General features: G+C 32.7%; 1 protein-coding gene across 7 annotated transcripts in view; it reads left to right on the forward strand.

Annotated features, from left to right (window-relative positions):
- LOC118189526 (uncharacterized) overlaps positions 1 to 20931 on the forward strand; it is a 1222747-nt gene extending 1201816 nt beyond the window's left edge. For all 7 annotated transcript variants that reach the window (XM_085816469.1, XM_085816470.1, XM_085816472.1 and 4 more), the window contains 2 exons: positions 5904 to 6018; positions 12154 to 20931. In XM_085816469.1, the coding sequence (XP_085672595.1) occupies positions 5904 to 6018; positions 12154 to 12845 (807 nt within the window). In that variant the 3' untranslated portion in view covers positions 12846 to 20931. The remainder of the gene's footprint in view (positions 1 to 5903; positions 6019 to 12153) is intronic.
- The last annotated feature ends 582 nt before the right edge of the window (positions 20932 to 21513 follow it).

The raw sequence follows: 21513 nt of genomic DNA on the forward strand, positions 1-21513 counted from the left end.
TTTTTGTTTTTTATTATCAACCATGATAAAAACTAAAGGTCATAATAATTGTCACTGTATTAATCGTTATAGTATTATATAAATTTATACTTACAATAATGTCAACAAATGTTTCAAATGATAAAAATGCGTCCATACAGCATCGCACCAAACAAGAAACACAACTACACTGTTTCGGACATGTTATTTGAAAACCTTGCACTGCGCACAATTTTGGGGAATCCCTGGGTTGAAATAAAGAGTGCTAAACCGAAACAGCGCTAAACGAAACAGTGTTAAGCGGGGTCTTACTGTACTTCATACTTTCCTAAGTTATCTTAAAAATATATTTCAATGTAGTTAATTATAAAAATATCCTCATGTAGATACAACGTCTGCAGAAAATCCTCTCTAATCTGAAATGACAATGGGTAACATAACAGGTGACAGGTGATGGAGGACAGAGATGCCTGATGTTTAACAGAGGTAAACAGGCATATGTCCCGCGTCCTCCACTACCTAGAGGCAACAAATCCCTGGAGCCACACGAGGCCACACCGGGAGTTTATATAAGATTTAAGAATGGTTTACAAGGCAATACAGGGGCAATTGTTTGACATAAGTTGGTGGATTACATATGAGGTGGAGGTGACATACAAAGTACATTACATAGTGAATAACACCTTAAAATAAAAAATAGAAAACAAATACATACACGAACGCAACCAAGTAAACACATAACACACACTGAACACAACACATATACACACATAACACACACTGAACACAACACATATACGAGGGCCATCCAGGAAGTAGATTACGTTTCCGTCTGTGTCCGCTAGGGGCGGGGCTAGCGCGGCCATCTTGGGGTCAGAGCGTTGCGCAGCTCAGTCTGCATCTAGCCGTGCTAGTGAGAGGTTCGTGCTGTGCTCCGTTCAGATACTGTGACGGTTTGAAATGTCTGCATTAATTGAAAATCCCGCGAGCTGCGAGGTGCGCTCAGTAATAAGGTTTCTGACTGCAAAAAACTGTAAACCGATAGAAATCTATCGGCAGCTTCGTGAAGTGTATGGGGACAACATTATCACTGAAGGTGGAGTGCGTCAGTGGGTCATAAGATTTCAAAATGGCCGAACCAATGTTCACGACAAAGATCGAAGTGGGAGACCCAGCATAGTGACCGCCGAACTTCTCGAAAAAGTCGATGCTAAAGTCCGTGAAAATCGAAATTTCACAATAACGGAACTTTCTTTGAGTTTTCCACAAATTTCGCGAAGTTTGTTGCACGAAATCATCAGCGAAAAGCTTGGTTACCACAAGTTTTGTGCAAGATGGAAGGCAAGAAGAGGTAACGAAGTGGTTGAAGGCGCAGGCGGCCGAATTTTTTGATGAAGGAATTTCCAAGCTCGTACATCGCTACGATAAATGCCTTAATTTGTATGGTGACTATGTAGAAAAGTAGTATTTGAGTGTGGCTTTCATCTGTATATAATAAAATTTGTTTCCTATACTTTGTTTATTTTTTTATTCCAAAACGTAATCTACTTTCTGGATAGCCCTCGTACACACATAACACACACTGAACACAACACATATACACACATATAACACAAGAAATAAAAACATAAGCACATAAAGACATATAATATGGGTATAAAAGGAGGATTGACAGCCTCCTTTTACTCTAGAATTACTCTAGGACATGGTACATATCGCAGGGATAAATACTTAAAGTTGTTTAGGTACATAATGCGAGACTTAATGCATAGTACATAGATGTTGCAAACAGAAGTATTATATGTTACCAGCAAAGTTTGAAATCCGGCATTCTATAGAATGCCTAGGCATTGTATATAATGCCTAAAACTAGCTGGCAATGTATGAAGCAATTCATATTTCGCATGTTTCCTAGGCATTCTATGGAATGACTAACCGGCAAAGTATAAAATACATTTCCGATTCGTTTCGAAGAACCAAACTACTTACCAGAAGTTAATAAATGATGTAAAAAAGCCAAAATGACTACTAAGAAGGAACCACGAGGCTACTGGCTGCTGAATCGGTAGGCTGTGTCTTACTGATTCCAAGTCTCAGTCAGATAGAAAATACAAATTTATTATGTTGTATCAAAATCATCTCACTATCCTTTATGTCACATATTTTGAATAACGGTTTTCTAATGGCACTCTTTCATTAATTTGTCAAGGCCCACCAGCGGCCGAGCAGTAAAGTCGCTGAACACTGGTAGTTCGGTCCGAGGTTCGAATCCCGCAAACGGGCTGGCTGCATGGGTGTTTTCGTGGTTTTCCCCATGTGTAACGTGTATACGAGCCAGTTGCCCTTTGAAAGTCCTCCACGAAGGCATCCCTCCCCTTAGGCAGATAGCCCTAGTGTGGTTTGCCATAATTAAATACACACATTAATTTGTCAAGATAGCATTTGTATTTTTGAGGAATGACTATCTTTCAAATAATGGCTTAATCAGAACCTTTTTTGCATACTTCGCCTAAAGAGCATTTGTCATTCTATAGAATGCCTAGGTATTATATACAATGCCTAGGAAAAGTATGTAATAATTCTCAAATTTCATTCTTTACCTAAAGTTGCCAGGCATTATATACAATGCCTAGGCATTCTACAGAATGCCAGCATTTCCTACTTTGCTGATAAAATAAATATTTTTTTAAGTCAAACAAAAATGCCATCTGATATATCCTATTTTTCATCAATGTGAAATTATTTACCATAATTGAATTAGAGTAATTGTATATTTGTGCAAAGATAGTATCATATAATTTCATTTCTATATCCAAACTGTAGCTAAATGTGTATGTATGGAAAATAATGTCGTCCATATGCCTATCTTCATGTGATATACACTTCTATGTAATATCACAGGTTGAATCCAACTACACATAAATTCAAAAATAATTACTACAATTTACATGCAGTGACAAATCATCATTAGGTGCTGACACTGAGGAAAAATTCCCTTTAGCAACTGCATGAATGCTCGTACTGTTTTGTGTTGCTGTATGTTGGTATGGCAGTGACATACTACACATTGTACTATTCTAGTTTGTGTGGTAAATCTGTATGTTATTCCTTTTTAGTATCTGTTATAGGAGACACTCAGACCATACTGGGTGTCCTCTTTCATATTTCCAATTTCTGGTAGTAGTGTACTAGTTAGCAAGTACAGCAGTACTTCAATCACCTGTGGTACTACAAAGATGCTGGCCTAGCTTCTACCTCTACCCATATTTGTGATATATTTTGAAATATGTAGAAATACAAAAATTAAGAGAGCAGTTTTAAATTACTTCAAGGTGTGTAATCTTCCTCTCATTTTCTAATTTTTTGTTGATAAGTGTATGCTTAGCAACAAAAGAACATGAAGTTTGTTGTAAAGCATATGTTTTACAGCAAAACAAACTTACCTGAATCAGATTCAACTTGCAGTTTAAAATAATACATGAAACAATTTAACATACTAAAATTTATTAATTTTTCAGTAATAAGAGAAAAGATTAACAGCGACACATAAAAGTGAAAAATGTGTCAACCTATGTTAATTCCATCACATCCAGTATAGCTGATATATTTAGAGATATAATACTGTGATATAATGGTAAGAATTTGAAATTTTGCCAAATATCCGATTAAGAGTAAAATAAGTCTTTTTGATATCATAAATGCAGTATTGAAAGAATGATTTTGGTAGGTTTAAAGAAGTGCTCTAAAGATCAAACCATTTACTGTAATTTCATTAAATTATACAAATTTGAGAAATATTAGACATTTAAAAACTAGTGAAACATATCTGTCATACTTTTATATATTTATTTCTTTTGACAATTAAAATAACGTAGAATTATGGTAAATAACCAAAAATTATTCAATTCTATTCAAATCAATTATTCCATATTTAATGTTTTATAAATGGAAGTGTTAATTTTTAAATTAGCTTTTATTGTTTGTTATATTTCCAAGATCATTTTCTAAGTAAATTGGGGATTTTTGAAATCTCAGCTTTTTTTATAGAGTTATTAATCATATGTAAATGGATTAATAACTCTATAAAAATCTATGGATCTAGGATCACTAATAAAACTGCATTTTTAAAATTTCTTCAACAAATTAGTAACTGTATTGCAAGATATCATTGTGGGAATGTTAACTGCTGAAAATTTGAAAAAGTACAATCGTAGGTACTTTCACATTTTTATTATAAAATATATTAATTATTATCATAAAGTATAATGATTATATTGCACTGTATATATATATATCTTTTATATATAAAGATATATATTTTGATGCTTTTTGTGTCTTTATTATATTTTTTTTAATTTTTATTTTTATGTATTGGCATATTATATATTGGCAATTTTTAATTTTAATTTTTTATGTATAGGCATTTTATATATTGACATTTAACATCCATGTTTTTTGTAACTTCCTAATATATATATATATATTTTTTCTGTCCATCTATTTTTCTTGTGAGTTAACTTTTCACATTACACAACGGTCAGATTAATTAATTTTTTTCATGCAATAGCAAGTCTTCCAGCACTAAAATTTGGCAGTTTTATCGCGCCTATACAGTTTTTCCAGTTTTACCAAGCAAATTTCTTATTGTTTATATAGTACTATGTTACAACATTTCGTGGAGCTACAGCTCCTGGTAACTTTTTAGCAAGGTTGCTGCAATGTTCCTACCTACTACTATTCTTTCAAATCTTTTTGCAGCATTATGCACAAAAGTTTTTGAGACCAGATAGGTCTTACGTCTAATTACCAGTTCGCTTTACATTTTCTTTTTCAATTATATATATATATATCTTTAAACAAATTAAATTTAAATTTTAACAAACACATATAAAAGAAAAAAGCAAATTTAAAACCAAAATAATAAAAAAAAAATAAAATAAAATAAAGCCAAAAAAATATTAATAAAATGTGTAAACATATAAAAAGATTTAATTCTCGAACTAATCTACAATATCATTTAAATTCCAAATATGTCTCTTCCTTAAAATTGTTTTTAATATTATTTCCTTTGTGTATTTCTTTTATTTTTTATGACTTAAAATTATGTTTGGAATAAAATATGATTTTGATTTGTGACTGAAGTTTCTTCGCATGCTTCCATGGAAATTCCTTGCTTTATAGCAATACAGTTACAATTGCTATCTGAATTTTAATTATGGTTTGATTGCTTATTCTTTTATTTATAACAGAAAAGTAACTTTTCTGGCTTGCTAACATTCTTTCAATTGCAATTACTTGATCTTATTAAGGAAATCAAGAATTCTAAATTCACCCACCACTACATCTTTTATTATTCAAACATCAATTTTTATTTTAAGTACAAAATATATTTCCTTAATGGGCATGCTCTTTTAAAATCTAGTCTGCTGTAATTTTGCCTTTTTTGTTATGTTGCAGTAAGCAACCAGCTTTGGCTTAAATAACAATATTCTGTTATAATATGTTACTGAAGTTATATAAAAGATTCTTAAGCAGTTATGTTATTAGGTAACTGAGCATTTTATATTCTGTTCTTTTGATTTTACGTATAAAAACTTCATAACTGTATTTGTTAAATATTTGTATTATTACTTATAATAACTTTTTACTGTGTCATTCATATCTCACTCATAACTAGCCCCTTCCTAAATAATATTTCTACTTCTAAAGAAAAATCTGTATGCAAGATGTAATGGCCCTAGGTTTTCAAAATTGTTGTATAAATGTGTAGGTTGTTACTAAAATGAACTCCTTATTGCTTATTGTATTACTTTAAACTGATAAATTAAGGAAACTTATTTTCAAAAAATCTCAGATAAAAATAATCTTGCAACAAATGAAAAAGATATGTTATATTCAAGATTTTTTTTTTTTTTTTTTTTCAGAGTCCGGTCCATCAGTCAAAACCTCGACCCTCTGAACCAAGTCCTGAAGAGATGACAGATTTGGAAGAACTTGAACAATTTGCTAAAACTTTCAAGCAGCGAAGAATCAAACTTGGTATGTTTTTGAAAAATTGCAAACTTAATTAAATCTTCTATTTAAAAATAATACCTATATTTCTATTCAATACCTAGTTGATTAAAACATAATAAGAATAAATTAATTAATTTCTACAATGTTATCATGCTATTTATGCAGCAAGAACAAAGAATCATCAATTAATGTTTCATATAAATATATCACCTTAAAAAATTTGTAACATTTCTACAGTGCCAAATTTTCTACAGTTTTAAAATTTTAGATCATTATAAGCAATATGTTAAAAACATATTGCAATGATCTAAAGCTATTTAATTTTTAGTATACAAATGAATGATATGTTTATAATAATGTCCATGTAATTATTCAGAATGTGTCTATAAAATATTTCATTACACATTTTCATACCTAATTTTCTTTTAAGTACTTGATATATTTCTAATATGCATAAATTCATGTAAATAAAAAACTGGCAGAAATATTTGAACTGTACCCCAAATTTACGGCAAAATCTATTTTATGAAGCCTTTAAAAATCTTTTTGCTTTATTTTTGGTAGTTTATAACTTTTTATGGAATTAACAACTGCTTTAATTTATTTTCTTGAATAATGCTCTAATCTGTGCTTCAGTTTATTTTCATTAATAGTTTGGAAATACTAGAATCAAACACAATTTCATATACTGATATTATGTATTGATAGATACATATTTCATGTATTGATAGATAAATAATGTATGTGTTCATATTCTCACTTTTCTGTGTATCATTTTTTAAATAAATTTAATTATGAATTTATGTAATTTCGATTTAATTAGTACTGATTTTTTCCGTCTTATATTTTTTAAATAAATACATATAAATCTCCTTTTTTTTAAATAAAACTTCTGTTTCTTTTCTTCTGAGTTGTATTGTATTAATAAAATTGTATTAGTAAAATTATGTTTAAATATTTTGCATAATTTTTTTCATCTGTTAAAAAAGTAAAAACTGAAATTCTTTTCTATGGAGTTTTATTTAATTGACTCTAAAATCTTCTAATATATAAAACTAGATACATGAGCTTGTGTTTGAAATGAGATAATTACATATCTGGTTAACTACTGAAATTATTCACTGTGAATGAAATTTGGCATTGGGGAAAATAGAAAGAAAAAATACTAAATTTAGATATCTTGTTTATGAGTGCTTTTCCATTGTTTATTATGCTTATTGAATGTCTGTTTGCTAATGCTTATCAGAACATTTACATGTAAGAAAAATAAAGAATATGTAAAAGATAAATTATAATTTAAGTTAGTAGTGTAAATTAATTTCCCTTCTCTGTTCTAAAAATAGTAATATCTCTTTTCACTTTGTCATTTCTAGTCTAATACATGTCATATCACTCTTACATAATTCTGATCAAGGCCAGATTTAGAATTGATAAGGATCTAAGCTATTTGAGCTATAGGGCCCTTTGTAAGTCCAGATATTATATGTCAGTGCCAAATATGATTTTCAGATACCTAGAGGGTTTTGGGGGGGGCCTAAGCTATAGCTTGTGTAGCTTTTACGTAAATCCTACACCGATTCTGAGGATATAAATGGAAATAAAACTTAAACACCCAATAATAAGTTTACAGCAGTATTAAAATTATCCAATCAAAATGCATTGAGAACCAAAACTAACTCAGTCTGAATTAAGGTTTCATCCTGAACATAACACTTACTTTCTACTCTTCAGCCTAGATGGACTGCTGCTCTCTTCTTATTGTAAATCTATCAAAAATATAAATGTTTCAAAATAGGCACAAATAATGTGCCAAGTTATTTGCGGCATAGATTTGCAATAAGAAGAGAGCAGCAGATTCCAGTCCACCTAGGCCAAAGACTTCGAAAGTGAGCGTTATGTTCAGAATGAAACCCGAGTTAATTTTGGTTCTCAATGCATTTTGGTTGGATAATTTTAATACTGCTGTAAAATTATTATTGGCTGTTTGAGTTTTAGTTCCATTTACATCATCAGAATTATGTGACATAGATTAGTCTCGAAATGACGCAGTGCAAAGAGAGATTACTATTTTTAGAATAGAGAAGGAAAATTAATTTACACTGCAAATTTTAATTATAATTTACCTTTTGCATATTCTTTATTTTTCTTACATATATATATATAGAGAGAGAGAAAGAGCATAACACTATGAATATATAAAAACAATTTTGTAGCACACATGTGACATAACCTCTAGGAAAAATTTAATATGAAATTTTAAGACTTTTCTTTTGTCAAATAGTTTTTATATATCAAAATGTTTAGAATGAGGTTTTAAATTTGTCTTAAAATATTTTTATCTTCATATATCACATGTGAACTTGTGTACTGTGAGATTTTTTTTAATCCAATGCTAAATTAGTATATATTTTCGCCTATGTGTAACTAAGACAATAATAATTAAATATACACATTTGTAATCAACATTCCTTATTACTTATTTATGTAAATGGCTATGCTCAAATCTTAATGAAAAGGACTTCAGGAGTTAATAATTCTGTGTGGTGCTGAAGCTGTAATGATCAGAGATATAAATGTAGTTTACATTTATCGCATGTGCGTTGTAAACTGGTATTTTATTTTGCGAGCTTTTGTATGGACGATATTAACTTTACTATTAGCAAAGAAGAAGGTGTGTATGTATGTATGTCATATTTGATGAGTACAGAATTATTTTCTCTTAGATAAGATACCAGTGATGGTATAGCTCATACTGCATATTTCTAAAAACTTCTGTAGTAACACAGAAAGGCTTATAATTCATATTGCCATGCACCTTATGATAACTCATATTAATAATCGATTAAGTAATGAATCTATTAAATTCAAATAGGAGTAGATTAACTGTTAAAAACCTACAGACAGGTAATCAACTCTAAATGAATACTTTTAGAATGTAGCAGAAAGCATTTTGAGCAGAGCAAAGAGATCGAGAAATGTTGGGAATTAAAGTGCTCATATGTTTTATTATCTTATAGCTTATTCTTTTGCAAGAAAATCTGTTCCATTTGCAGCATGGAATTGTATAAATGACATACATTCCTGTACTATGTTATGCTAAATTTATTCTAGCATTTTAGCATGTGTAGTATATTTATTTCGTAATCACTATATAAAGCAATTTGATAAGGTATTAAGTCTAATCTGCAGTTAAGATACAAATTTTAGCGACTTTGTATGTAATTTTTTCTTTTTGTAAGCAGATGCCTTTGAGTAATGAATACAAACTAGGTGCTATAACTAAAATTTTAATTGGATATATAGTAGGATTTTGTAATTCATATAAACTGGAACATTTCTCAATAGACATGATTTCTGTTAGCATTCGTTTATTACAAAAGTTTGGCAATAACACTAATATTTGTGATAAAAAAGTACAGTAAAACTCCAGGTATAAGAACTACTAATGGAATCACAACCGACCTGAACTAAAATCCAAGACTGGACAGATTTCCTCCAGAAAGCCAAATAATAATTACATGTATAATATATATTTACTGCAATTATCCAAAGATTTTTTTTCTTTCTTCTTCTCTCTATTTCTCTGTCTTTTTTTTTTTTTTTCTTATTATGCTTTATATCAACAAAATTTCTGAAGTTAAAAAAAATATAAAGCACTTGATTTTCACCAGAAATAAATGATGAAATTATTTGATTCAAATCCATTTCTATATCAACCAAAATCTGATTAAAAAAAAAGTAATTTTTTTTTTTTTTTGTGTGTGTGTGTGTGTGTGTACCTTCTAAACATAAACAAACTCTCTTATTGTCATTTTACTGTACTAAAATCAGTCAAGGGAATATTTTTTATTTTCATTAAATAGAAAACCTCTTCATGTTCATTCAATAGAACAATAAATTTTTATTAACATAAAATTACGAAAAAGAAAATTAATAATGGAAAATTTTTATATTTGACAACTTTATGTTTTGTTTGTTGTTTGACAACTTTATGATTGTATGAAAAGAATCCATTTAATTCATGTAAATAAATAGCAGCATACCTGATTTTGCTTGTCCTAAGGTAAAAAAAAGAACAACAAAATGAGCAACTGGAGATAATAATACCTATTTTGAACATCCAAATTCATTGCTGTTGCAGATGTTTGAATGAGTCTCTCAATTAACTGGCAGTCAGTCAAAATGTTAGAAATAATATAAAATAATAAAATATTTTAGAATGGGAATTATGAGACTAGTGAAAAGCTATAATGTGAAGATAAAATGCTTCTGAAATATCAGCACAGGCTATCAGGTAATTCAAATGCAAAATTATGAGCAGCTTTAGATCTTTTTTTATTACAGGACAATATTTAAGGTTTATGCTAATTAAACCATTATTTTATTATTTTATCTGCACTGTTCAGTTCACTTTCCTCAACCCTTAGTGGGAAGGAAATTAGCTACTTGCACACAGAGTTCTTGAAAGAGGTAGCTTTGAAAAATTAGCATTATGGTATTTCTTGACCCAGCTCTCTGAGTTACATTAAGCCGTTATTAGCATTTTGCTAGCTGAGTTTGTTAGTGCAGTTAGATAGAGCTAACACTTGATAACTTTGTGAATCTCCAGAGTTAAATTACTCTGAATTTTAATTTACATTTTATATGTGTGTGTTTTAACTGATAAAAATATTCATTTTATATGTATAAAAAAGGTAATTTTGGAAAAAATAACACAAAATATAACTTTTAATGTGGTCTCCAGTTCCTATTCTTATATTTGGAAAAGTGTTATCATACTCTTTATGGAAAAATAAAAATTTTCTTCAAAAAGAAGTTTGATTCCCAAACGACAAAAATTGACTGGGCTATTTAATTTTAAAATTTGCAATTTTTATGTCAATTTCAACTTTCGTTGAGGAGGGGGGGATCGTTAATTAAGGTAGAATAATTTGAGGAAATGAGTTTAAATAAAGTGCAGCAAAAATTGTACAGTCAAAAGTCGTTAATCCGGACTCGTCGGGACTTCGGCGATTCCGGATTATCGATTTTTCCGGATTATAGATCATCAGTTTATATCTCGTAATATGGCATGCAGAAATTCTAAAATTAAAAATATGAAACCGTAATTTATGAAATAAAGAACAATTATGATCTAAAGGGTATCAAAATTTACAAAAAAAAAGTTTAATATTTATTTGTTTAATTTATTAAACATTTCTTTCAATGTAAGTTGTTTAAGTTGCTTCGTTTTATGTGATCATACTTTCTCTTTAATTCTATAACAAGACATAAGTTCTTGTTCAGTTACAAAGTTCCGCTGTTCAAGTCCCGTTAATTGCTGTGCCGAGAATACCGACTAACTTGTCAATCGAAATTTTTTCGTTTTCACTAACCTCTCTGTCACATTCTTCATGTCTTTATCCATTTTTTGAAGCAATTCCACTTTTTGTTTGTTGGACACCGAAACATACTTTCGTTTTGTAGGTCCTTTGGAAGTTCCAGCATCGGAAATTCTATTTGACATAATCGAAAGTTCAAGTTTACTTTTATAAAATTGCTCTTACAGTCTTCAAAAAATAATAAGCGGGATCCAATTCGAAGATTAAGGAACAATGCAATCATTAACATTAACTGAAATAGATAATTAGATAATTTTAGCTTACACCGTCCGTTATACATTAAACACGCAGGCGAAAACGTATTCTGCACTTGCGCACACGCATATGCGCAGTAGTCAAGGTCTTACGCGCACGCGTAAAACGTCTGTGCGCATGTGCCAACGCGGCGCATGCGCAGAAAGTTCTTAGCTTTGAGGTCCGGATTATAGATCATTCCGGATTATGGGTGTCCGAATAACCGACTTTTGACTGTATATAGTTTAATAGGCAGTACAAGAAAGTCATGCGGTGTCCTCACCAGAATATTTTAATGCAGTGATTTAAACTGACATTTGTATTAAAACGATTATATTCATATTAAAATAATGAAATCGGAAATTTTTATATGGGCCTTGGAAATCCAAATTTCCTGTGATTTATTCTTTAAATTCTTTTATTATGTAATAAATATCGTAAATAGTAAATAAAATATAAGTATAAATATCAATTAAATTATACCTATGAAAAGTTTGTTTGAGCTAGTATTCATATATATGTCTTGTTTCTCTCTGTATTCTAGGCTTCACTCAAGGAGATGTGGGTCTGGCAATGGGTAAACTGTATGGCAACGATTTTAGCCAAACAACCATCTCCAGGTTCGAGGCCCTTAACCTCAGTTTTAAAAACATGTGTAAGCTAAAGCCATTGTTGCAGCGGTGGCTGGAGGATGCGGATGCCTCCATGAACAACCCGGCCGCACTAACCAATGCACATACGACGCCTGAATCCATTGGCCGGAGGCGAAAAAAGCGCACCAGCATCGAAACGACAGTCAGGCATGCCTTGGAAAAGGCCTTTCTGCAGAATCCCAAACCAACCTCAGAGGAGATCTCTATGCTGGCCGAGACGCTGACCATGGAGAAGGAGGTGGTGAGGGTCTGGTTCTGCAACAGGCGGCAGAAGGAGAAGCGGATCAACCCTCCGACCAGCTGTTCCATGTCCTGTCCTCCATCACTGGTGTCTCCCGTCACACCGCCTAGCATGGCACTATCCATGGCTCTGGGTGTTTCGGCAACCGCCGCTACTTCTCTGAGTATGGGTACGCCGCCACCTCCTCGTTCTCCCGGTATACCTGTCACCGCCACAGACCTCTCCACCACGTCGATGTTGGCCACTTCGCCCACCGGCACTGCTCAACAAGCTGCTACCTCAGTTACGACCAACGTATCAAGAGCCTCCGCCATCGTCTCGCCGACGCTCAAGAACGAGTAGTCCACCACCGTTCTTCCTACACTGCGACAGTTCCTATAACAAAGAAATTCATATCACTGTTACTGTTCGTCTGAAACTTCCCCCATCGGCACTGAAGTGTCGCCGGATTTAAGTGGAAAAAAAAAAAAAAAAAGACGCTTTGTTCGAACTGCCGCAAATGCGGCCGCGATCTCAAGCGGAAGTATATACCTCACTGAAACTTTAAATATTTTGAACATAATATGGCTTCAGCCATCTTTCTAGGGCAGGGATTACGATGTACAGTGTTACTACCAACACTCTCTACGTCTGCAGTGTCTCAGGGAACTCACCATTCTTTCGTATTATTTCTTTCCCTTTACCTCCTCCCACCCAAGTGAATGGCTCCTGTTTTCATCTAGGAGGTCCATTTGCCTGGGTTTCCGGTGTCCACGTGTCACCTTTTAGCTCTAGAGTTGATCATCACGTTGGCCATTTCTCATTGCCGTTGGCGAAGAATTTATGGCGCTTGGTTGACCATCTGCGAAAACACCCTCGTCGCTCATGTAAATCGCCGTAGAACACGCCTCTTCTTTTCTTAGGAAACATATATTTCTATCCATCTTTCTAAATGAAAATGTATATTTGTAATTTTGAAATAAAGGAAACAGATCACGTTTTTAATGTTATGTACTGTAAATCTGTGAAGTCAGTGCCACTCATATACCTCTAAGAAACAGAAACCAATCTTTGGGTAGTTTCTATGTGATCACTCCATGTGTTCAGCTTTTAAAAACCTGTATAAAAGAAGAAAAAAAAGAAAGATAAAACAGTAAAAAAGAGTTTTGGTAATCCTTTTTGCGTTTCTGGACTTAAGGACTAATTTCTTTTCACCTCTGGTTTTTATTATTTTAGTCCGTCTCCGTCTCTTTATTCATTTTGTACTGAAGCCGCTGCAGTTCTGCGCGTTCTATGGTGATTATTCCAGAGTTTAAATCCAAGCGCCAGACAGAGTTTGGCAAGGAGAACGCTAGTAACTTATTTGCCGCTTCCGGATGACTCTTCCCTAGTTCGTTTTTTGTCAGTTGTTGTATTGTATATAACTGCTGCTATTTTATAGCAGGGAAATGTAGTCTGTAGCGTATGGTGTTTTTATACCAGCATCTTTAAAAGGAAGCCCTTGCAGGTCTGCAGCGGCATGCCCTAACTGTCAGAGACAAGACTTGTTCGTTCTTGTTAGAGAACAAATTCATGGTCCACGGGTATGAGCTGCACCCAAAGAAGTATAAGTGGCAGTTTTATGCAGGAAAAGTACCATCGCGTCGCTTGCAGGAAAAATTGCATAAAGATGGGGCTCCACTATCTCAGGGTAAGCAAGCCAGAAATTTCATGGAGGGGACTTCGGTTGCTGTGCTGAAGATTCATGTAACTTCTAAGCCCTGAAGGATTGGAATAACATGTGCATTTCGCGCGATTCGGGTATACGTGAGAAAGGATCGCGCGTTTTCTTGGTTGACGAGTGAAAAAATCAGTGCGACTTGCAACATTTATTTATCGCATCTGTGAGATCCTGTTGCTCTCTTGGTCGGTCAGGGCTTTGCGACCGAAGTCCTCCTGCCTTCCCCCTACCTCACAGTCTTAGAGTAGGAATTAAAGATAGTCTCTTCTACTGTAGCGTTTTCTCCCAACACTCGTTTTTGATGTGCACCTAGAGGGCCGCCTGCGGGCCGGCCGCAACCTCGTCATCGCTAACCCGGGCCCTTTTGCAGCCGGTCCCGGGCCCGCCGCGTCGTCCTTCACTTCATCGTCACTCATCTTTTCATCATTGCAAGCAATCGAAATCAAAAAGCAGCTCAGGCAATGTTATGCACTCAGGTTGAATGTGTAACATAAATTAGTGAGGCTTAGTGGTTAACTATTTGAACAAAGGCACTAAGCAGTCTCGGCCAAGTTCACTATCCCAAGCCCTATTTCTGCGGATTTGCTTTAAACGTAGTTGTGATTATTTAGGTAGCATTCAAAAATAACTAAAAAGTCGTTCATGTCAGAAAAAGTGTGTTAATTGTAATGGAGTGTAAGAATTATTGCCAGTTAATCTGCTATATCATTCGGCTGGTTGCAAGCTCGGCCTATTGGAATAATAGCAAACTCAGTGCTGAAATTTTCGTACAAGTATATTGGGTTTAACTAACATTCTACTTGAATTTTTGGATCTTCTTTTTATGCATGTAAAATCAGCAAAAATTTAAGATTTTAAACCAAATAAGACTTTTCTTAAAAGTTATTCTTCATCGAATAACATCGTTATTGGTTTTTTAAATAAAAGTAATATTGTAACGTGATCCAAATATGGCTGTAAATGGCTGTTTTGCAGCTGTCTTTGTTAAACCCATTTATGCTCTTACTTTATGAACTAAAAGTATAATAACCAGCTGAGATTTTTAGTTTACTGTATCGTTTTATTTCCCTGTTTACGGAACATTCTGAGCTTAAGCGACAGATTAAAGATATTCACTCTACCAACGATAGTTCCTTGCAGTCCGCCCAGCAGGTCAAAAGTTCCTCAAGATGCTTGTATCATACAAACCTCAGATGTGTAAGAAAGGAAGAATTCAGTTGAACCAAAGAGAACTACGATCTCAAAAAAAAATTATTCATTTAGTCAGTCAGTGCTGATTTACAAACAACAACTGATGCCTGATAATTATGCAGATTAAAACCGAAGATTAAGGCATAATAATCATAGAAATCAACAATAATAATGAAGTCATATTTGTAGTGGATATGGATACTGAACGCAGAAACAAAACACCTCTATAAATGTTGAGTTTTGCAAAAATGTAATCGTGTTTATGAAAAGGTATAGCTAATTTCTTTTGTGGCTTGCTATTAAACACTTAATTTCTGCTATTTTCGAAACTTTAAAGTATATGCGGAGACGAGATTAAAAGATTGCCTCTAAGCCAAAGGAATTTGACGCAGCATAACACGAAGAAAGACTGTTTCGATTGTCAGTTACTTCCTCCTAGAACTTGTAGTGAGTTAAATAAGTTGGTGGCATAGTTTTGAGTAGATAGTAGAAAGATAATTAATTGTGATTTTTTGGGATGCCATCGGTCTGCATGAAACTTTTACTCGTTATTTGGATGTGGTTATTTAAAATATTTTATACTTTTTTTCATAAATAATGCAATTATCCTATGAAAAATCCTGATAAATTTTATTTTGTATTTCTTTGTCGAATTATCTCAGGATTTGCAAAAAATTCAGTGGTCCACTATAGTTCTTAAAGAAAGGTTCTCAAGTGCTCAAGATAATGATGTTTTATGATTTTTGTTGCCAAGATCTGTGAAAGAAATATCGCTCAATAATTTGGAAATTTTTATCTCAATAAATTCTTTATCTTAAAAAAATAAATTAAAAAGAAATTTAAAAAAATAAAATCGTTTTCTTATATTTTGAGAACAAAACTATTGGCAACATGTGTTTCACAGACTTCCAATGACACTCGATAAATCACAGTATATCTTTCTGAAACAATCTCCGAATCAGTAACATGTACGGCAAGAAGCTAAAAGTTATTCTGAACGTTTTGATCTCTGGTCCACCGTTCAATTGAATCCTTCCGGACGTGAACTACAATTAGTGAGAAGGTTGCGGCCGACTCACCTCGATTCTTCCACTTTTCCTCGTCTGTAGAAGAAAGGCGATTTGCTCGAAGCCTTCCACTTGGTGCTTTTGGTGAAGGTTCCTATTTGGTAGAAGCTCCCAGTCTGGAAATAGCCTTGCTGCTTACCAGCTATGGAAATTATTTTGGAGATTCTGGTTTCGTGGTATAGGCTTCAGACTAGGCCCTCCTACAAACATGCGCTTTTTAGGGGTCTCATCTTATTAAGATTTTAAACTAAGCTCTCGGAAACACTTCTGGCTCTTTTATTTCTCTCTGCGTTAAGAGAGACAACTTCAGCTTATAAAACTTCAGGGACTTTCTATATCTACTGTAAACTAGATGCATTTATCGTCTTGCTTTTGCTGTCTTTCGGGAAGATGAGAAGGTCATGGAGAAATTGTTATATTATTCATTTTTTTTAAAGCAGTGTATTTTTTGTAGTAATGGTTTCAACTTCGAATATTTTAATATTCTGAACAAAAACATCCTAATTTTAAAAGTTAAAAGAATTAAAAATATAAGAATTCTTTCGCCTAAATTTAAATTGGGGCAACGCGTGAGAAATACATATTGAAATTTAAGAAAATAAAGCAAACTGTAAAATAGAATACCTGAATTTCGAAACAATATCATTTAAGTTAAGAGCTGATAACACAATAGCAGAATACGGCTGTTTTTAATAATTTTTGAGAGAAAGCTTTCATTAGCTATACCGAATAAAATTAAAATTATTTGGCAGAAAAAGGAGATGTGCCAATTTTGAACTATTCAGGAAAAAAATACTTCGTAAATCTACATCAATGCATTAATAATTCGATAGTATCCAACTGCATGGCAAATGTAGATTCATTCTTAATATACTGGATTTAATTCATCAAAATTTTGCTTGTAATCAGCAACATTTTTTATTACCAAGATTGTCATTTTTCTACCATTTTTATTTTCAATTTTCCGTGATCTTTTCAATACATTTTATCGTTGTATAATGTGTGTAGAGTGGCCAGCTCTTCCGATGATAGGTGTCTCAATCGGCTGCATAATTCATCTTGACCAATGGATTTAACAGTAAAACGGAATTGTGTGCTTTTTATGACGATTATTGATTCAATCTGAACTTTGTAAATCGAGACTATATTTGGTACAGAGGTTTGATAATTGTTGTCGATTCTTCTTTTTGTAAAGGAAATGACTTGTTAATTTTTTTCATGCATTATTATAATTATTATAGTATTTATCACGAGAAACGTCATCGAAATGGTGTATAATTGAATTTGAATATTTCATTGTGCATTTATGTTTTGCTTGTTGAATGTGAAACTGCACTTTTGATTTGCCTTGTCATCCAAGAGCAAATTGTTTGTAAAAGCTGTTTTAATTATTTCTTATTTCCTGTTAGTTTATAAGTCTAAACTATTGTGTAAAATACTGGTTAGAACTTCATTTAAAGCGAGCACTCTGAGTTAAGATGTTTGTTTTTTATATTAATGTAAGCAAATTGGTGTATTTTGGATCATCACAATAATTCTTATAAGGAGATTTAAGAATTGTGTGATTTTTGAAATGCATTGAATCAAATTTATTGAATCAAATTGAATCAAATGTGTGAAGTCATTAAATATTCACCCACAAACTAAATACGAAATGTATTATTATTCGCCACTTGAGTTAATGTTTTTCTTAAAAAGTAAATTTTGAAGACGGGTTTTAAAAAAAATGTAAAAAATGAGTTAGTATTTTGTAATTATGAGAAAGCAAATAAGTAAGCGAAGTGTTTCTTAAAAAGTAAATTTTGAAGATGGGTTTAAAAAAAAATGTAAAAAATGAGTTAGTATTTTGTAATTACGAGAAAGCAAATAAGTAAACAGAGTGCTCGTTTTGTAAAAAATGTAAAGCTATTGTTTTTATTTTCTTTCCTACAAGATGGAAATTGATTTCTGAATAGATTATTCATGCTGTCTTATGTGCTTATTCATGCTGTCTTTATGTGCTGAAAATGTTAATTGTCAATGTTACTTATATTCTGTCATGTTATAGGTAAAGTTTTAGGCCAGTGAATGTATAAAATTTCATTTATCTGGCCCAGAATATATATATACAGATATATATTTGCGACAAGTCTGATTGCACTTTAGAATTTTTTCAGACATTATATTTTGCTTTTTACTGTATTATTGCATTTGTTAAATGACTGTAGGAGAAGAGAAGTTCCTCCCTTTGGTCAGGTTTAGTTTGAAAATTAGTAATCAGCTGTTTTAAAAAATTATATTTGTTAAAAATTGTGATGTGTTGAAAATTTATAAGTTGGATTAAACAAGGCATCGTGCAATACATAATTGTTTATGTGTTTACCAAGTATGTCAAATTTATATGAAATATTTGTTAAAAATGTTAAATGGTTCTATACCGTATTTTTTTTTCTTTATTCATTATCAATTTTTAATTAATGAAGGATCGTTTTTTGAGTTACCAAATCATGAACTTATTTGCTCAATTTATGATTTTAGCTAATTAATTGTTTTTCTAACCTAAAGTAAAATAATCCAAAGATTTTTCTTTTTTGACCCACTCGATATTCAAAGAGCATTTGTAGAGAGAGTTCTGTTTTGTATTCTTTTATCAATGTGTCAGTTTGTACATATTTTATATTTTTATTAATCTACCTCGTTTTTTGATTATGAATGAATGAATTAATCCTAGATGTGTGTATTTTCTCCAACCTGACCAAAGGGATTCTTCTCTCGTGCGTATTAAATCCATTATAAAGCCTGGGGCTAATGCAGGGGCCCAAAACAAGCTACACCCTTACTGAAGTGCCAGGTTCCCCTGCATTGCGCCCCGGCGTCTTATTTCTCCCCTTGTCGCCGCCCCCTGCTGTGAACTCTGGTCCGAAACGTTGCTTAGATGCAAACCCCTCTCAGCCCTGACCGGGGCGCACTTCAAACTCCATATATTTTTCATATCATGCATTTAAAAATGAGTATCAAACTCCGTGTATAGCAGACGATATTAACGCCATAGACATATTGTGTTTCGTGTATTTTTCTCCGTTTTGTGTCTGGCGTCTGGGATGTGCCGAACCCGAGTCTTCTATCCAGGCGAGGTTAATGCGGGTAGGTGTGTATAATATTTAATACCTCCGTTTCCTGGGTTTTGGACAGAGGCCGCGATCCCGGCGCCGTGCTAAACATCAGGGACGTTTTTTCCATTCCCATTAATAATTCTATTAACTATAACCTCTATGATCACGAGTGAATATTTTGAGGACCGTTTCATTGTCAAAGGTTTATGCCATATATTTAACAAGAAAAAAAATAATTTAAGAGCACAAAGTAATGGTCGGTGGGTACGCTTTTACAATGGTGTGCTTACACTCGCTACCTCAAAATGAAATGGGAATAATATTCACTGATATCTATACTGCTCCTGACCCTAGTCAGTCGCTGCCCTCGCTTCGTATAATTATGGTGCTAGTTTGTTAATTATATTTAAGTTCTTATAGCTCTTTCTGTTTGTCCCTTCTTCGCCTTTCCCTTCCCAAAACGCCCATTCTCAATTGGGATTTATTATTTTTGTGCACCGTTCTTTCGGTGAATGCTTATAAGCAGTGTAATAAGTTACTTGTTTGAGAAGATGTTTTTTAAAAGAAATATTTTGTTTGTTTTCCGATGAAGAAGAAAGGTATTCTATCTAACTATCTGCATGTTAAAGCAGGCTCCTCAAAGCAATAGATCTCAGTTAGATTGTTAATTCAAATTTTTTATTATATTTTGGCGTTTTGAAAAGATTAATAAAAAATGATAAGGTAAACGATTATTGTGCATGTTGCTATTTTTTTCTTTATCTTTATTACATATATGTGTGTTTTCTTTTTTTTTTTTTTTTTTTTTTTTTTTTTTTTTGGTCCTTGATTGTTTGTTACAAAGTTTACTTCAGAAAATAATAATAATAAATGCTTAAGAGAACTGTGTTTTTGTTTTTCCCGTTGACTTTATGTAACAATGTTGTTTATTCTAAAAATGGGCAAAAAAAAAAAAATCAAGAATATCAAATGTTACTTGTAATTATGAATTTACCATATTTTGCAATTTGTGTTTTTGTATCTTATTAGTGTTAACATAACCAGATATACCTCATTTGTTTACGTTTGCCATTTACTGTGTAAACTGAAAACTGACTTGTGTTTTTTGAAATAGTGCGTATTTTTTATGAAAGGCAGAATAGTTTTTACCCCTGTACATAAGTTTTATTGGTGAGGCACGGCTACTTTTGGACATTTTGCCATCGTTCCTCACTCTCTCACCCCAACCCCTTAAATTTGGGGAAACGGGTCGCTAAGCGCACCCTTCCCCTCTTCTCAGCCCATTCCGTTGTCAGAGTGTTGTGTTTTGGTTGGTTTCTGATTTGTTATTAGGGAGCAGGTCAGTAGGAGGGCAATAAATTGACACAGATTCCTGTTCAGTGTGCCTCTCTTTCTTTTTCCATGAACATTGACACACCTTTGACAAACACACGAATAAGAACAACATTTTAGCACTTTCTAACAGATAAAAACTCTATAAATTGTGACCAGTCTGGGCGAGGGGGGAATAATCTAAGTATCTGTTCTTTAACAGATACTGGATTTTGATCAGGATCTCAATTATTTCCTCTTGATTGTTTTTCTTTTTCCATGAACACTGACAAACCTTTGACAAACACACGAATAAGAAAAACATTTTAGCACTTTCTAAAAGATAAAACTCTATAAATTGTGACCAGTCTGGGGGATAATCTAAGTATGACAAATAGAGCAATAAAAACAACATTTTAGCACCTTCTAAAAGATAAACCTTTATAAATTGTGACCAGTTTGGAGGGGGGGATAATCTAAGTATTTGCTCTTTAACAGGTACTGAATTTTGATCAGGATCTCAATTATTTCCTCTTAATTGTTTTTTTTTTTTCATGAACACTGACACGCCTTTGACAAACACACGAATAAGAACAACATTTTAGCACTTTTTAAAAGATAAACTGTGACCAGTGTGTGTGGGGGGGGAG

The sequence above is a fragment of the Stegodyphus dumicola genome, chromosome 5 (genome assembly GCF_044657685.1).
Source record: "Stegodyphus dumicola isolate Sdum_Otavi_A_Nest chromosome 5, ASM4465768v1".
Taxonomy (NCBI): domain Eukaryota; kingdom Metazoa; phylum Arthropoda; class Arachnida; order Araneae; family Eresidae; genus Stegodyphus; species Stegodyphus dumicola.